The 14,534-nt window shown below is 39.4% G+C and overlaps 1 protein-coding gene across 11 annotated transcripts in view; it reads left to right on the top strand.

Annotated features, from left to right (window-relative positions):
• Positions 1-14,534, top strand: part of SDCCAG8 (SHH signaling and ciliogenesis regulator SDCCAG8) — a 247,055-nt gene that overhangs the window by 176,914 nt on the left and 55,607 nt on the right. For 10 of the 11 annotated variants that reach the window (XR_006344971.1, XM_043924028.1, XM_043924026.1 and 7 more), the window contains one exon: positions 3,468-3,599. Coding sequence is in view for 10 of the 11 variants with exons in the window: in XM_043924028.1 (XP_043779963.1) it covers positions 3,468-3,599 (132 nt within the window). In the remaining variant the exon portion in view is untranslated. Of the gene's footprint in view, positions 1-3,467; positions 3,600-4,687; positions 5,227-14,534 lie in introns of those variants that run through there. The other variant, XM_043924023.1, reaches the window with a different exon arrangement.

Below are 14,534 nucleotides of genomic sequence, written 5' to 3'. Positions count from 1 at the left end.
TTGGGTGACCTTAGGCAAATCATTAAATCTCATATTTACCCCACAGAGAAAAGGGAATAAACAGTTACCTTGTAGGATTAATTGAGATCATAATGTGAAGGATGAATTCTACAACCTGGTATAGTATAGGCATACAATAAATGTTTGACTTTTATTAAAGACAAATTTATCTGCTTTTATTAGGCATTTCTTTGAGTAATAGGGAAATTGAATATTTTCTAAATGTTTATAGATCATTTATGTTTATTCTTCTGTGAATATTTTTCATACCCCTTGTACTTTTTTAATTGGAATTTTGATGAAGAGTGGGGAATTGTGATTTATTATTTAATGCTTCTAATATTCATTCATCTCATTTTTTACATCCCCCCTTTTTCTTAACTTTGAAAAACTTGTCCCCAGTTCTTTTTGTTTCTTATGAACATTTTCAGAATCAAAGTGACTTTATTTTTTGTCTTAAATACATGTTCATTGTAAAAATTCAGAAAATAAAAGGAAAAAAAGAAATTTCTAATCTGGACACCAAGAGATGATATTTTTTATTTTATAAGATAGAATTACTTTATACTGATTTTTAATATTTTTCTTTTTTACCAATATGTCATGTTTTAGGTCAATATTTAATACCAGTAGATAACTATATTATCAGAATAGCATCTTGATAGTTCTTTTTTCATGTAATGTAACTAATCATCTGTTGATACATTTCTGGGTTAAGTTTTATTAGATTAGGTTGCAGAACAAGGTTGCTTCTAGAAACAGTGTTACAAGGAACATTCTCATGAAAACATGTTTTTTGTTGTTAATAAAAGCTTTATATTTTTATACTGTAAAATCTATGCTTCCTCCCTGATTTTTCTTATAGTGACTGTTTTTTTTCTGGGAAAGTACCTGAGAATAGATAACATTCTTCTGCATTTTCTTCTAATCTGGTTTAAGGGTATTTTGGGTCCTTTAGGAATTTTAGTGCATAGTGCATATTGTGATAGAAAACGCTAACCTTGGAAGAATACTAAATTAACAGCTTTATATAACTGCTCCTAAATTCTTTTACATTGTATGTGATTTTGAAAGGAGAGAGAAGTGATTATTTACTTATTTAGATGTTTCAAATATAAGTAAATTCTTATTAGAAAAAGTAAATGTAGATTGAGTTCCTCATTTGAGCTTGAAAATGAGATAATCCTTGCCCTCATGCGTAATCTAGCAAGAAGGATGAAGCCCTGAGCACAGTTCATGGGAATAAATTATAAGCTAATGTATGCATAAAAGCTAGAGGTTTCAAAAAATATGCTGACATGTTAAGAACTGCACGTATTAATCAGAACAAGCTTCCTTTGTGATGAAATTTGAACCAAAGTAAAAACAAAATGAGGAATGAGTTGAACTAAAGTGAGAAATTGCTTTTTGCCATGTGAAACAGTTTGGTCCTTGAGGGAAACTCCTTTAGCAAATCCCAGTCTTTTCCAGGAAAAAAAAAAAAAATTGAAAAGGCTATTGCTCCTAATGGAGGAATTCTTTCTTTGGAGGGAAGTAATTTTACATCAAGTGTCTTATGGGTTGGCCAAAAAGTTTATTTGGGTTTTTCCAAACGAGCCTTTTGGCCAACTCAATATTTAAACTTCAAGAAACAAACCAGTTGTTAGCTACTCATATTTTAGTATTCATGAGTTTTAAGCTTTCGCTTCTAATCTATGAGGCAGTGTAGTATGAGGAAATGGTGGAGTGAGAAGTAATGATTAATTAAAGCAAGGACAAGGATATAATTTTTCTTGGATAGATATCTTTCTTATCTTCAAATTTTGATACTTGAAATAGCCATCCAAGACACAGAAGAGGTAGCATATTTCCTGACAGACATCAAACATCATCAAAATAGATATCTGTAATCCCAAATGAAATTAGTGAAGACTGAAAGAAAATTGTGGGAATGGTACCTGACTTAGCAAATGGAGGAAGAGGAATCTTAAATGTCTGCAGACAGGGTTACTTGTATGTGAGACAAGCTGATCTGCTCTCAGGATCCCAGAAAAACTTAGAAGGCAGGAGTGGAACACAGGACTGAAACCAAAGTTGACAGTTCTACCCCCGACCCCATGCAGCCAGGGGACCATCACTCCTCCACCCAGAAGACTATGGGCTTCCTCTCTGAAGAAATTAAACCAGCAAGCACTGGTTTAAATAGCTGTACTGAAGTTAGAATAGAGGAATTAATAGAAAGTCTACATTCTGAAGGAGACTTGGGTTTGATATCTGAGTGGGGATGATCCCTTGGAGTAGGAAATGGCAACACGCTCCAGTATTCTTACCTGGAGATTCCCATGGACAGAGGAGCCTGGGGGCCCACAGCCGATGGGGTCTCAAAGCATCTGACGGGACTGAGTGACTGAGCACATACAAGCATGCGTGCACTACATTCTGAAAGGTGAGAACACCACGCCTCTATTTCCAGTCAGCTCTTAGGCCACTGATGATTAGTATTGTACACAACAAGCAGAAAACTGGAGAATCCTTCCTTTGAGAAACAGAATGGCTGCAGGGGAAAGAATTACAGATACTGATACTATTGGGAATCTCCCATCGGAAAAGATGGCTCACCTCTCAATCACTCCACACTAAAGCCCACCCATTTAGGGAAAATATGTATGTGTATACATGTATGCTCAATCATGTTCAACTCTTTGCGACCCCATAGACTGTAGCCCATTGGGCACCTTTGTCCATGGAATTTTCCAGGTAAGAATACTGGAGTGGGTTGCCATTTCCTTCTCCAGGAGGTCTTCCCAACCCAGAGATTGAACTCATGTCTTTCGAGTCTCCCGCATTGGCAGGCAGATTCCTTACCACTCGTGCCACTGGGGAAGCCCCATATAAATGTACACATGTAGAGTCATAGTATACTCCTTAGGTAACAAGGACCAATATTTATGTGGTTGTTATAACATAAAACTGATACTGATTTAACTACAACCGAAATAGTAATTATATTGACAATCTAGACATAGGGTCAGGGAGCAGTGAACCACCATTTTTAAAAATGATATTATTTTAATCTTGTGCCTTTAAATTAGTTATGTCAATTAAAAGAAACAACTCTTTTTCATAGAAATTAGGCCTGGGGTTGTTCCTGTAACAGCATGATAGCTTGTCTGTGATAGATACTCAGTAAATATTTGGTAACTTAATAGTAGCCTATTTAAAAATGGGATTTGATTATCATTTTTGCCTTGTTTCTTGAAAAATCTATTAGAGCAAGTTGTTATTCCTTTATGTGCTACCACTTGAGTTCCTGCAATGTGTATATCCTTCTACTAGACATTTCCTAATTTCTGCAATATTTTACATAAAAAATTTTATTAACACATGTTCAAGTGTAGAGTTCAAGGAAATGATGAGGTTATACAATAAAAACATACTCTGGTAATAAAAACCTTTAACATCTGTTATTTCTGTTTACATCTCTTTAGATCTGAAATAGCTCAGCTCAGTCAAGAAAAAATGTATACATATGACAAACTGGAAAAGTTACAGAGAAGAAATGATGAATTAGAGGAACAGTGTGTCCAGCATGGGAGACTGCATGAGATAATGAAGCAAAGGTAATACTTTATCATCAACTGATATGCCACATAGTGAATGTGTTTGGTTCAAAAACAGAATGGGAATTGCTCTGGAATAAATAGAATTCATGGTTACTGTGGTACTCAAGGAGCATGCTCAAAATCTAATACTTCTGTTTATTTATGCTTTCTCAATTTAGGTTGTTCTTATAACACACAGGAGAGCACGTTCCCTCTTTACTATTTTCTTTTTTTTTTTTCCTCTTTATTATTTTCTAAAGACACAGAAGTAGATTTAATACAGAACACTATAGGAAAACTATCTACCTTTAAGGTGGAAGCTGGTAAAGTAATATGCAGAAATTTCAAAACTTCTCTTCTAGAAATTAGGTTTTGTGTATTTTTTGTAAGATAAAACATGTAATAGCCTAAGAAAATTAGATGTCTTAATCAGAGGTGGTTGTTATTGTTGTTTAGTCACTAAGTTGTGTCCAACTCTTTTGTGACCCCATGGACTTAGCTCACCAAGCTCCTCAGTACATGGGATTTCCCAGGTAAGAACACTGGAGCAGATTGCCTTTTACTTCTCCAGGGGATATTCCTGACCTCAGGATCAAACTCACATCTTCTGCTTTGGCAGGCGGATTCCTTACTACTGAGCTACCAGGAAAACAAACATATATTTATTTCAAATAAAATGTTTTTACTTAAAATTCCCCTCTTAATCGTATTATGTAAAACAATGAAATAATTTAAAATTTTCTAAGGGATTTCATAAAACTATATACTTCTGTGAAGGGGGTTTTTAGAATCAAAATAAACGGAGATACTAACACAGACACAGAGGCAATGCAGGTGTCCTGAGTGTAGAGGAAGGTTGGGACGTTGAGCATTGATCAGGAATTAAATTTGGACAGGAGAGTTACTTCCTACACTGCTGTAGGTGTGGTTGAAAAGAGCGTAGGAGCTGTTGAGTGCAGGTTTATGGATATGGTGCTGGTAAAGTAAGCTGAGGCCAGAATTTGTTTGTTGTGTATTTATTAGGCAACTATTTTGTACCAAGTCACTGTACTTGGCCAGGGGATAGAAAAATAAAAAGGGTCTTCACCTCTTCCCCTTTCCCACAGTTGCAAGCTCCCCCTCTGTCTGAGCTGGTCAAGGCGCTATGAACCCAGGGTCCAGGGCAGCTGTGACACCCCTGCGTCTGGAGGAGGTGACTTGTGCCTCTGTGCCTCCTGGAACCCCAGAAGCAAAAAGGAGGGGTGTCCTGGGGGACAGCCACCCTTGGCAGCCTGGGCAGGAGTTGGTTGCCTGGAGGGTTGTTTTCATTTGTTTGTTTTGCTCTCCTGTTTTCTTGGTTTTGCATAAACCAAAAGTTTGTTGATATTAAATCTGGGGTGTATAGTGATCAAACTTTCCCCATTCCCGAGGTAATTTCTTGACTTGATCTTTCCTCATTAAGAAGAGTAATCAAAATATAGACCAAAGTTCCCTGGGTAGTGATGGTCAGAAAAACTGACCGAAAATTATAGGTCATTTCTGCAGCTCGTATGGATAGTGTCAAAATCTATTAAATGAATGTTTTAGAAGTACCACAGGGTGGGTTTTAGAGGTCAAAACAGCTTACTGAGAACGCCAATGCATATTTCACGGGCCTCCGTGCCTCGCAGAGCTCCTGTGATGCTGCCCAAGCACCATTAGTGTGACTTCCCGTGATCTGGGGGAAGGACATTCAGTTCATGTTGCATTACCAGTGTTGCACTGACGTCATCTTGCTCTTCCAATGCTGATCTTCTTAATTTTAGCTATGACATAATCTCAATTTAGTTTCACAGTAATTGATTTCACTTGTTGTGAGTTGTTTTGCTAACCTCTTATAAAGAAATACTTCATATTTGCAACAGCAGTGTATTATTTTCTCAAGAAATATGCTTCAAGTCCTGTATGAATTGTAATCAGAAGTGAATCATCTGTCATCTCTTTCGCTAAAGCAAATGTATGTATAATTCCCACCTCCTATCTGTCCATCACCACCACCAGTTTTCTTTAGGGAAGTACTCCTTCGGTGATGAACTGCTTGGGAATCTGTGTGTTTAAATAACTGACAACATACTTTTAAAAGTAAATTAGCATAATTGATGTGTTATTTTAGATTTATATGCCATTATTTTATAATATTAAATTGTAATCATTGATATGTAGTCCATATGTTGCTAGGAAAGAAGCTCATTTCAACTCTGTTTTGAAATGTTTCTTTGTTATCACTAGCTTTCATTTTGTTAGACCATGGATTAGGTAGCCTGCCTCCCCTAAGGGGTCTAAAGACAAACAATCTGAGAGTATTGTGTAGAGGGAAAAAGGAAGCTACACAAACCAGAAACAGCTTAGAAAGCGTGACCCTTCCCTGCCCCCCAGATTATACCAAATTTATGTCAATTGGGGTCAGCAAGCAATTTCTTTAAAATCCAATTATTCTATGCATTATTGGCAAATCCCTAAGAGGACTGGAAGGCATTTTCAATTACATTTTATTGGGAAGATCTGAAATCAGATGCTTTCCTCCCAGTAACAGAGGAAGTTCTAGCTATAGGAGTTAGATTTTGATCTGAGAATGAATAAGTTATATAAAACAGGCTGTGCAGTTGCTATAGCTAGAACAAAGCAGACAGTATCATAACTGATCACCTGGAAGAAAATTAAATGAGAAATATACCCAACAAAAGAGAAGGAGGGAAATGTCAGGCTTATAATTCACGCTTCTTGCTGCTGCTACTGCTAAGTCGCTTCAGTCGTGTCCGACTCTGTGCAACCCCATAGACGGAAGCCCACACCAGGCTCCTCCGTCCCTGGGATTCTCCAGGCAAGAACATTGGAGTGGGTTGCCATTTCCTTCTCCAGTGCATGAAAGTGAAAAGTGAAAGTGAAGTCACTGAGTCGTGTCTGACCCTTAGCAACCCCATGGACTGCAGCCTACCAGGCTCCTCTGTCCCTGGGATTCTCGAGGCAAGAATACTGGAGTGGGTTGCCATTTCCTTCTCCATGCTTCTTGCTAGAATAGGCCCAATATCCAAGGAAAGGGAAAAGACTTTCCTTTACTTATTTCTGTGTGCATGCGTGCTCAGTCATGTCTGACTCTTTGCAACCCTTTGGACTGTAACCTGCCAGGCTCCTCTGTCCATGGGATTTTTCAGGCAAAATAGAATGGGGCTCAGTCATGTCCAGCTTTTGTGACCCATGGACTGTAGCCTACCAGGCTTCTCTGTCCATGGAATTCTCCAGGCAGGAACACTGGAGTGGGTTGTCAAATATTTATTGAGTGCTTATTACATAGCACTGATGTGCTTGGATAAATCTGCTTGTCCCGCAGACATCCTGCCCTTATGGAGCTTCCATTCTTTTAACTACATTCTGGTTCTAGTCCTATGCTTTTTAAGACCTAAAACTGAAAGTAGAGAGACAGTCTTGTTGACCTAAAACAATAAAACAGCCAGTTATTTTACTAACAAAATAGGTTAATTTGAGAACAGCAAGGATATACAATTCAGGACATGTAATCTGTAGCACACCACAGGCAAGTCCAAATAACAAATTAGAAGAATGTTCTTTTCTAGAAAAGGAGTTGGTGGAGCTGTTATTAAACAAAGAGTTCATTGGAGGAAACTGGGAATTTGAAGTAGTGGCTTTTCATTGGCTGAGTTGTGGCAGTCTCTAAAGGGCCAGGTTGTTGCCTGGCAAGGAGTCTTTTTTTTCTTTCTCTTGTTGGTTTAAAATAGTAACCTTCTACCTGTTGGAGATACAAATTATGTCTTTTCCTCTTGGGTTTGGGCCTGACTTGGAGTGGTAGGGCTTGAGAGTTCCCCCTACTGGCTTCCCAACTCCATTTTAAATAAGATTTCTATTTACTAATTTTCACAGTATGTACCGTGGTTAAGAGCATGCACCCTAGAAGAAGGCTTTCTTCCTAGATGTGAGGTCAAAAGCAAATTCCTTAAATCATAAATTTAATCTTTCTTATTTCCTCACTTTATCACTTTGATTATCTGAAAAATGCTACCTTATAAGGCTGTGATAATGGCCTAAAACAACCCCTGAAAACTCTTTAGAATAGTATCTTTGTCCACAGCAAATGTTTCCCAGTATTAATCATTCAGCATCCTTCATTCAGCATACTTACCAACTCCTTAACATATACACCAGGTTCTGTTCTAGATTTTGGACATCCAACAGAAACTTGAGAGGCAAACATTCTAGAAGGTAGTATATTTACATTATGGGTTAAATAGGCTATTGTGAAACCAGTCTGTAAAACAAAATACCATGTTTACATGATGTTATTTCTAAGGATAAATGCCTTCTGAGTTTTCAACAGATGATTTATAGAACAACATTTCAGACCATACTTGTGATATGCCTATGATATTCCAAGTGTTTGTGAGCATATGAATGTATGTGTGTGTGTGTTTGAAGAAAAAGAATGTGTCTCCATGCTTAAGATCCCTAAAAATTTCTTCCATATATCCAATGTAAGCCTCTCTGAGTCAGTTCCTTCTTTAAAGCCAAATTTATCACTTTGGTTTTATCTTTTAAGTAGCTTGAGAACTTTTGATTAGCATTTTTGTTATCCTAACTCTTATGATTTAAATTGTAATTTATGCTTTCAAGTTAAATACCATTTATTTTTCATTTCTGTTTTCACATTTGTTGTATTGCTTTTTAAACTTTCAGTAACGTTGAGCTTTGCATGTTCAATGTGAAAACTTAAACTAGATTGCTTGGTTTGTGCTATATTTTGTATCTTCTAGCTTATTAATATATCCCTATATTTATTCACATTTATTAAGCACTGAGCATACAAAAGAAAAAAGTCATCATCTCTACCCTTAAGGAGTTTTCAGTTCTGCCAGGAGCACATGGTAATCACAGGGGTGTAATATACTATGATGAGAGTGAATCAGGATGTTCTGGGTCACACCAGACTGGCGGCCAATTCAGGTTTAGAGACCCAGTGTACAATTCCTTAGAGAAATAATACCTAACTGAATCCTGAGAAGTAGAAGTAATCTTAACAGAGAAAAAGGAATAACTGTTTGAAGGTCCTGAGAGTCGACAAAGACATGGCCTCTCAGTAGCTTCAGGGTGGCTGCAAGAAGGGAGATTGACAGCAAATGCATAGGCAGTGCACAGGAGTTAGATCTCCCCATTCCACTTTCTCTCTCTCCCTCTTCTGGGATTCCAGTTATACATTGCTTGGATCATTTGACGTCTCATAGCTCTTAGATGCACCATTCTAGTCTTCTCTGCCCACACGACCCCCCTGCCTCCCCCACCAACTCCTTTCTCTCTTCTTTGTGTTTAGTTTGGATAATGTCTATTGGCCAATCTCAGACTTCATAATTTTCCTTCCCTGTGTTGAATCCATTCCGTTCACAGGCCCATCAAAGAAATTCTGTATTGTTGATGCTGGGTTTTTGTTTATTTCTGGTCTTTTCCATTTGACTCTCATTGTGGTTTTATGATGGGCACTAGGATGAGGATGGGGTTTTCTGGTGCCTCCTCTGGGGAGGCGGGGGGTGGTTAGTCACTAAGTCGTGTCTGACTCTCACGACCCCATGGACTGTAGCCCGCCAGGCTCCTCGGTCCATGGGATTCTCCAGGCAAGAATACTGGAGTGGGTTGCCATTCCCTTCTCCAGGGCATCTTCCTGACCCAGGAATCGAATCTGGGTCTCCTGCACAGCAGGCAGAGTCTTTACCAGCTGAGCTACGAGGGAAGCCCAATACCTTTTCAGGGTCAGATGCAATTGTGTCCTTGAGCTGATTGTTAAATTTTTATAAATGTGTGAGTCATCTGACATCATGCTGGTAGTTTTAAATTGGCCATGGTAGAAATATTTACCTGGTGGCTCAGAGGTAAAGAATCCTTCTGCAATGCAGGAGATGCAGGAGACACAGGTTCTATCCCTGGGTTGGAAGACCCCTGGAGAAGGAAATGGCAACCTGCTCCAGTATTCTTGCTTGGGAAAATCTCATGGATGGAGGACCCAGGCAGGCTACAGTCCAAAGGATTGCAAAAGAGTCAGACATGACTTAGCACATATACAGATACACACACAGAAGTAGTCACATCACAGAAATGGGCAGACACTACAAACCAGGACTTTGTTTTCCCCCTGAGAGCTGGATATCAAGCATGTACCATCACATTGATGATGGATTTTTGGCCTGTTCCTTGGTGAAAGTTTAGCTATTCCTAGGGTCAGGTAAAGAGGCTTCCACCCCTCCCAGGAGAAGATGGCTTTTGCTTCTAATATTTCCCCAGAGGCACTGAACCCTTTCCTGGGAAGGTTTCTTTCCACCTCCCCAGAAGCTTGAGGCTTTTGCTTCATGTGAAAAACTAGAGTCCAGTATGTGGGCAGAGGGCAGGGTTTTTTCTTATGCCCTGCACAGTAGGAATACATGTCTACTCTCCTGCTCCCAGTCTTTCTTGTGAGCATCCAGTGGAGGGAAGCCTATGGAAAAGTGCTAAAGAATGAGTGTGAACTCTTCTTGTTCTCTTGTGTCTGGGGCTCCCAGGAGTTGTAGACAATCACACTAAAGGACCACACTCTTAAGAACTGGTTAAAATGTTGCCTGCTTTCACCTTCCCTCCTTTTATAGTGGCTGTTTCTCTTCCCCATGCTCTGTCAAAACAACCCAAGTGTTTCTGCCTCTCCTCAGAGAGGCACACTGCTTTTTGAAGTTTAGTTCACCTACTTATTGTCCAACCTCAGCTCTCTGACTGGCTTGAGAATAAATATGGCTTTGTTATCTGACTTTTTTTCCTCATTGTTAGGGTGGGAGTAACATTTGTGTGTGTGTCGCTTTCTGCATAAGAGGGCTTCCCTGGTAGCTCAGTGGTAGAGAATCTACCTGCCAATGCAGGAGACACAGGCTCAGTCCCTGGGTCAGGAAGATCTCCTGGAAGAGGAAAGGGCAACCCACTCCAGTATACTTGCCCAGAAAATCCCAAGAACAGAGGAGTTTGGTGGGCTACAGTCCATGGGGTCACAAAGAGGCAGTCATGACTTAGCGACTGAACAACAACATATTTAGAGAAAGTGAGACTCTCAGAAATTAGACCTGAAAGGGTCTTTCTCTTGAGTCATGTAAAAATGTTTGAAACTTATCCTGAGTACTGTGAGGAGCTGTTGAAGGATTTTAAGCAGGTAGGAGAGTGGGGGTTGGCATTTCTGTGATGTTAGCCTTTTAAACATCGTGGTATTTATCTCCTACTTGGTGAGCTAGAAGGGCCTCTTCATAGCTTTCTGCTTATCATTTCCCATCTGTAGTTCGTTTTTGATTTCTGAGTTATTGACTTTTTCACCAGTCATTTTTCTTACATTATCAGACTACTTACATTTCCATGACTTATTATATCTTTTCATGCCTGTTTTTGGATGTTTTAATTAACTGGGTAATTTCAACTATGACTTCACCAATCCCTTCACTTCTGCTGTCCCAGAACTTGAGCAAGGATTAAATGCTAATGTATATTTTAGTTGAAACCTAGGACAGTGAGAGTGAGGGAAAGGAAGGAAGGTGAGGCATGGAAGAATGCAAAATCGTGTAAGGTGATGTTACTATACAGGCAACTGCCTTATAATAAGCCACAGAATCACAGCCACACAGGCTGTTTCTGGGCAGGCTGTACAGAGAAACTGTTCTTCCAAATAGCTCACTGGAAGGAGGAAAGGAGAAGGAATTTATCTGCCCCACTTCCATCTCATGTCTCCCATGGGTCCAGAATTTTCCTCATGGGAGGTAATTCCCCTGTATTTCATATTACATTTATCAGTCCTTTTAGCTGTTGCTTCATAAGTCAAATCCTAAATTCTAGAAGTTGGTATGTCATTGGACTCTCAAGTGGCAGGAGGAACCTGAGACTTGAGTTATATGCCGTGAGCCTTGGCAGAACCAAGAGAGTTCCATGAATTCAAATAACTCAGTAGCAGTAACAAGGGATTGAGCCCAGGAAAGGATGGCCCTGAGCAAATCTGATATATCTGTCATGGAGAATATTAATAACATTAAATAATGTCAACCTCAAGGCCAGCCCTTGAGAAAACCTTCATTATGTGCATCTCCAATCACTTCAACTGTTTCACTTCTACTCCCTTCCAGAGCCATCGATTACCATTCACTGGTTATGAGCATTCTTGCAACCATGTCTTCGTTAAATGTCTCTCATTTCCTTTGCTTCATTCTCCTCATGGAAACTCTACCTTGGCTTCTGCTGTCCAAGCAAGCCTAGGCATCATATTTCCACTGGATGTGTAAGAGGCCCCTCAGTAAATTTTAACTGACATACAAACCAGAGACAGCTGCTGCATCCAGGATCTTAGAGCAATTAGTATTCATTTCTACTTCTTCATGTTCTTTTACTTTCCCCATTTGTGCTATAAGCTTATTGCAAGCAAGCCTCATGTCTTCTGTGGAAACCCAGCAAATTATAAGGAAAAGAACCCTGGATAAGGAGCAAAAGTTCAGAGTTTGTGGGCCAGCCATGTCACCTGACAATGTATGATCATGCCCAAGCCAAATAAATTCTCTCAGCTTTGATTTCTTCATCCATAAAATGAGGATTGAATACTATGCAGATTAGTAATGAGGATCTAATCAGAACATAGAAGTGAAAATATTTGGAAATCATAAGCACTATATAAATATAGTGCAGTATTAGTATAGTCAACTGTCGTGCCTGTGTATATGTGCTCTTTGTGACCCCATGGACTGTAGCCTGCCATGCTCCTCTGCCCATGGAATTTTCCAGGCAAGAATATTGGAGTGGGTTGCCATTTCCTCCTCTAGGGGATCTTCCTGCCCCAGGGATCAAACCCACATCTCTTGTGTCTCCTGCATTGGCAGGCAGATTCTTTACCACTGTGCCACCTGGGAAGCCCAGTCAACTGTCTTGTAATCATAGTATTATGGAATCACAGTATTTGTTAGGTAGATGGGACTGTGATCTCTAACACAGCACTGCATTTTTGTAATAAAAGAATCTGCAGCAGAGAGGCATTGAGTAATTGAAGCATCAGATCAATTCTATTAAGATAATGTTGTTCAGTCACTAACTCATATCTGACTCTTTGCAACCCCATGGACTGCAGTATACCAGGGTTCTTTGTTCTTCACTATCTCCCAGAGTTTGCTCAAACTCATGTCTACTGAGTCAATGATGCCATCCAACCATTTCATCCATCTCGTTGAGATAATACTCATCTCCTATTTTTTTAGAGGGGAAACTGAGTCTCCAAGAGATTATGTGACTTATCCACAGACACTAAAATGCTAATATGTTGCATCTCCAGTCTAAAGATGCAAGGTTATCTAATGCTGGAGCCCATGTTCCATCAGTGTGCTTCAGTACCTCTCCAAGTTTCCCAGGAAGCCAGCATCTGAGCCAGCCCTGGTCTCCAGGTCTCCAGAAGACCAGGTCACAAAAGCCCCCGAGCAGATTTTCCCATTCTAAGTCATGAGTGATAGTGTAGCATCTAAGAGCCAAAGTCTCCCCTAGTGGTTTTTCAGGCTCATGTGCTTTAGAAATCTCCCCAGCTTATGGCAAGACTAAATGAGCTTTTAAGACAATTCTTAAATTACTAATAGAGCATGTGGTACATAGTAGTTAAAAACATGCAGTTTCTGGAGCTTCTTGCCTGGATTCTAAGCCCAGCCCCACCAAGGAACAGGCTGTGGATGTTAGGCAAGTCTCCTCACTTCTTGGTGATGCAGTCTCCTCAGGTGTAAAAGGAGGGAAAACAGTTCCCTTTGCCTAGGGTTATTCTGAGATTGAAGAGAGTTTAGTATCTGCTAGTCACATAAGAAACAATGTATACTTTTGTTAAATAATAAGCTCTTGGATTTTATTTTGCAATTCAGACTTAATAGTGTATCATCATTAAATAAAACAAAACAAAATAGAAACACAAAATATTCATAGCAGGTCTTCCTTTAAAACAAAATAAACTGCACTGATAGCTAGGATTGCAAAAATAGCTCACTTTTCTCCCAGAAAGCTCTCTGTTTTAGGCTGCTTTAGTGGAATTTTGTTCCGAGGCAGACCTTTTCCACGTGACCTGGGAGGGGCCGTCCCGACCTCTCAACTCAAAGAAGAGTTTTCGGCTCTGATCAGCTGGGCACTTGGAGCTGCGTTTGCAGCCCTGTAGGTAGTATTCCTGTTTGTGCTCTTTTAGTTCTTTCATGTTGCTCAAAAGATCAACATCTAGAATCAATAAAACCCTAACTGTGGGATTCCGTGTTGTTTTTGACATTTCTTTGATCATTTTGAACAAAATAACTTCTAAGGTGATTACATAAGGAGTATAATGCCTTCAGCCCTTTTTAAAGTGTTTTCCTTTGTTAAACATTTCATGAGTTGGGTTGAGGAGGGCAATTTCACGTGTTGTTTTTGCCATGTATAACATGCAGACTGCTAGGGATGGAAATTTAGTAAGACTAGAGAGAAAATTTGGTTTTACGGTATCTTGATGATAGTGATATTTTCTGGGTTTTTGTTTTCTGTAGATTAATTGGTTTTAAAAATTACTATTGTACATGAAATTGTGTGTGTGTGTGTCTGTGGATGTCTGTGTGTGTCTGTATGTGTCAATAGGGGCAGAACCATTTTCTCATTATTGCCTATGGAAAATAGGTAGCAGTTTAAAGAGCATATATTTTAGAAGTATTTTGCAGAAATACAGAAAAGCAGCATTAAAGTGTCTTTTGAATCGCTCATTTCCTCTTAATGCAAATTTTAATGTGTATCTGCTAGGCAAATGTCATTAAAAGAAAGGTGACATCCATGTAGCTGATGCATTGCTAACTCTGACTGCTAAGTGAAGCTTAACCAATCCCCTGCAAATGTGGGGCCGGGGGTGGGTGGATGGGTATTGAGGTGCCAAACATGCAGGTCATGCTGAGTTATTCTCTAACCCGA

Source organism: Cervus elaphus, chromosome 14, assembly GCF_910594005.1.
Source record: "Cervus elaphus chromosome 14, mCerEla1.1, whole genome shotgun sequence".
NCBI lineage: Eukaryota > Metazoa > Chordata > Mammalia > Artiodactyla > Cervidae > Cervus > Cervus elaphus.
The sequence above is the reverse complement of the archived record's forward strand: the minus strand, read 5'-3'. Positions and strand labels throughout refer to the sequence as shown.